Consider the following 3,725-nt stretch of genomic DNA (forward strand, 5'->3'; position numbering starts at 1 on the left):
GCGCGTTCTGCTCCCGGGTCGCGTTCCCATGGCCGCCCGGAAGCGGCGACAGGAGGGCGAGGCGGGCCTGCTCCGGCCTCCAGGTGAGGTAGGACCCGGGGGGTGGCCCCGGCCATAGGCCCAGCCCGCGGGGTCGGGCCCAGCTCCTGGCACAGCCCCCCGGCCCTCAGTGGGGCCTGGCCCGGCGTCCCCGGCCGGAAGGGCCTGCGGTACTCGCGCTTCCTCCGGCAGCCAAGTGCACCTGGATGACGATGAACGCGGGGCTTGCGAGTGACCGCAATAATATAACGATATTTAATTATAAATGTAACTGTGTTGTGATCTATCCCGACCTGCCAGCACCAGGAGGGGGAAGTGGATCGCTCTTCCCACGCCCCACTTCTCGTCCGGCCCCTGAAGAAGGGGGGGTTGTGCAGTAAAACCCTCTCTTCCTCCCTCCCTCCCGCTCTCTCTGCCTGTTGTTTCCTCGTTTTCTGGCTGCTGCTTATTGATGCCCACCGGGCATGTGAGGGCCGGTCGCTCAAGTGCGCGAGCAGTGGGCACAGGGCTAGAGCATCATGGAAGCCGTGTATCTGGTGACAGGGCTTCTGATGTGGCTAGAGGGGCCGGGGAACCTGGGCAGCCCTGACCTGAGGGAGGAGTTCAATGCTCCTTTTGGTATTGTCTGGCGGTCGCTTCTGAGTACGTGCAGGAGCCTTGGCAGGCCGGCTGTCATCCGGACCGGCGGTTCCCAGTCTATAATCCACGTACTGCCGGCGGTGCACAGACAATCTGTCAGCAGTATGTGTTAACACAGTACCTTAGTTCTTAGGGTCCGAAGGGACCTAAACAGACCATCAGATCCAACCCTCTGCCCTGGTCATATCACCCCAGCCTCCTCTTGACCCCCAAGGTAGGAGCAAGCACCACCTCCCTTGGGAGCCCGTTCCAAGAGCCTGGCAGCCCTGACTGTAAAGTAATGTCTCCTGAACAGGTTTATTATAATTATAATAGATCTATTATAATGACTTTATATGACAAAAATTTGCCAGTGGTACTTAAGGTTGTATATTTTTAAATAGGTGGTGCGCGATCTGTCAGAGTTTGGGAACTGCTTGTCTGGATGAATATAAAATGTGGGACTTAGCCTCATCCAAGTCTCCTTGTGTCTTTCAGTGACAGAGTCTTTGTTCTCTGAGAGGAAATAATATGAAACCACCTCATGTTTCTTGGAGCTACGATTTCTGTTTCTGATTTACTCATACATCCAGTTTGGGAACCTTCTATACAATCTGAGATGGCAACAGATTCAGTAAGTCCAGTGTTTCTTTTCAAAAATATTTATTGTGTACAGTGAGGGAATTCTGAAACTATACAAGCTATTGTCAGAGAAATGGCTGCCCATCTGTCCCAGTACTACGAGCTCCGATCATCTGGTCTAAGAGCTACAGAGATGGGTATTATTGCTGCATGAATGTAGTATGCATTGGGATTTACTGCGTATAAATTATAGCAATTCTGTCTGAATTACAAGGGTATTAAGCAGCTTGTGGAGCTTGCTAGTCAAATGATGCTTAGGTTTTCATGTCTCGGAGCCCAGTGATTCATTTTATTTTGTGTATGTATAAATTATTTGTTACCTAATCGGGGTAGCTGAGGTCACTTACGGGCTTTGTTAGATCAGGTACAACTTTGTGTCAGTTATGAATAGGAATCTTTGCTTGGACAGAACAGATCCAGATTGTTAGTTTGCCTGAAGTGGACACTGCCCAAAGCCTTGCGCTGGTTCCTGAGAACTGTCACTTGACTAGAAAACAGTTAGAAACGGATACAAAACTGACAATGGGCAGAGGCACAAATCCCAAGCTCCTTATCAAAGTCAGGGGGAGGCACTTAACTGTTATTTTTTCCCAACTCTGTTTTCATTGCCCCAGATGAAAACTAGGAAGAGTAAATAGCTATTGCAAATAGTATTGAAAACATTCAGCTTTATTAAGGAGGTGATAGCAATACAGTCAAGGGAACCTGCTTTAAAAACTGACAATATCCTTTTAAATGGGACTACGATTCGAAGATGAAGATCTGCCCATGTGTCCCCTATCGGGCATGTTGGGGAAGGAACACTGGTTTCTGCAGACCGCAGAATATCAAGGAGTGATGTAGCCAGCTTCAAATCTGGCTGGTTGATTCTCCTAGCCTGAATGACCAGGTGCCCATGTACAGTTGTTTTGGCTTGGGGTGGTGGTCTCATTTATTCCTTCTCCTTTATCCAGTATACAGCACTGCTACTGTCCTTTCCACACACTTTCATCTCTGAGCCCGCATACATTAACTAATGCCATTAACCCCCAAAACCTGGAAAATAAGTACCCACGTGTTTAGCTTTACACATGAGCAATCTTGTTCCCTCCCACATCTGAAGTTCAAATGCAGATTTCCAGGAAGGACCCTCATTTGAAAGCAAACCTGTGGCATTTGATGGGACTTGTGATGAGATGCATTGAAAAGAATAAAAGGTGATAAAGGTGCCATAGTTCTGATTTAATTTTCTGTGGTGACAGTCCCTTCAAAAGTTGGGTGTGTTGCAGGTACTATCTGATTTTGTAAACTGTTGTCTCAACTCCTAGACTATCCCAATTTGGCAGAACAAACCTTGCGGCTCATCACGCAGCGTAGTCAGGAGGATTGGGACAAACCTGCCCTTAAAACCATGTCCCAGGGCATCATTTGAGGTAAGCATGTGAGATCCAGATCCTGGATATAGGCACTGGTCTAGCCCCAGAAGTGCTTTTCCTGCACTGTTTCCCCCCTGCCTGTGACATCTAGCCCACAGGGTTATGCTTGGGAACACATTTTAGTTTGAGTTTTGACTGATTTCCCTCTTGGCTTTTGTAAATTGCGTATCTTAAAATGATCGACAGCAACCTGCAAATCAGACGTGTTCCCTAAGAGAATGGCTGCACTTATGAAGGATGGTGGTTTCTGCTTCCAGGAGGCTGAGAGTCTAACCTCCTGGCTGAGCCATTAGCTCACTGAGTGTCCTTGGGAAATTACTTAACCTCCATGCCTTACTTTCCTAATCTGTAAAGTCACGCTAATGAAGATTGTTTGCCTTGGTGTATGTTTGAGAACAAGTTGGGCCATCCTGCTGAGCTCATTTGGCACCTGCACATGTTTGTCTCTCTCCAGCAACAATTTAAGTACTGCAGCATCTACTTTTTGCAGATTGATATTCTAGTTTTCTGGGACATATTCCAAAAAAGCAAAGATAACAGGTCTATAAACCATTCTGTAACAGAGTTTGCATTTATGCAAACGAATTTGCACTAATTTCCTCCAGCTGAGACTTAGCTACGGTACTGATGCAAAAAAGGCCTGCATGTGTCAATATGTTGAACTTGTAGCACACATGTTAAATGGAACAAAGTCACAAATTACTTTGGTGTTTCAATGTTCTTCCTAGGTTCTGCCAAATGTCTCTGATCTGTACTTAAATGACATACCTCCAGTCCCTACTCTGGCAGACATTGCGTGGATAGCAGCAGATGATGAAGAAACATATGCTAGAGTCAGGTACTTTTTTTCCCATGTTGACCCCAGGCCCAATTTCAAGTCATTTTGAGTTCTAATGGAACACCTATTGAAGGTTGGTTGGTTGTTTTTGCTTTAAGAGTGAGAAGGGTAGAGACATTTTGACCAAGATCACGGTGACGCTTCCTTATAGAAGCTGCCAGGGAGAGAGTTAA

General features: G+C 46.9%; 1 protein-coding gene across 2 annotated transcripts in view; it reads left to right on the top strand.

Moving 5' to 3' along the window:
* The window catches only part of MTFR1L (mitochondrial fission regulator 1 like), a 39,291-nt gene continuing 35,566 nt past the window's right edge, over positions 1–3,725 (top strand). The window contains exons 1-4 of one of the 2 annotated variants that reach the window (XR_002096474.1): positions 1–83; positions 1,156–1,291; positions 2,607–2,711; positions 3,443–3,552. Coding sequence is in view for 1 of the 2 variants with exons in the window: in XM_019512448.1 (XP_019367993.1) it covers positions 1,202–1,291; positions 2,607–2,711; positions 3,443–3,552 (305 nt within the window). In the remaining variant the exon portion in view is untranslated. The remainder of the gene's footprint in view (positions 84–1,155; positions 1,292–2,606; positions 2,712–3,442; positions 3,553–3,725) is intronic. The other variant, XM_019512448.1, reaches the window with a different exon arrangement.

The sequence above is a fragment of the Gavialis gangeticus genome, unplaced genomic scaffold, assembly GCF_001723915.1.
Source record: "Gavialis gangeticus isolate Ggan-Ray unplaced genomic scaffold, GavGan_comp1, whole genome shotgun sequence".
NCBI classification, from domain to species: domain Eukaryota; kingdom Metazoa; phylum Chordata; order Crocodylia; family Gavialidae; genus Gavialis; species Gavialis gangeticus.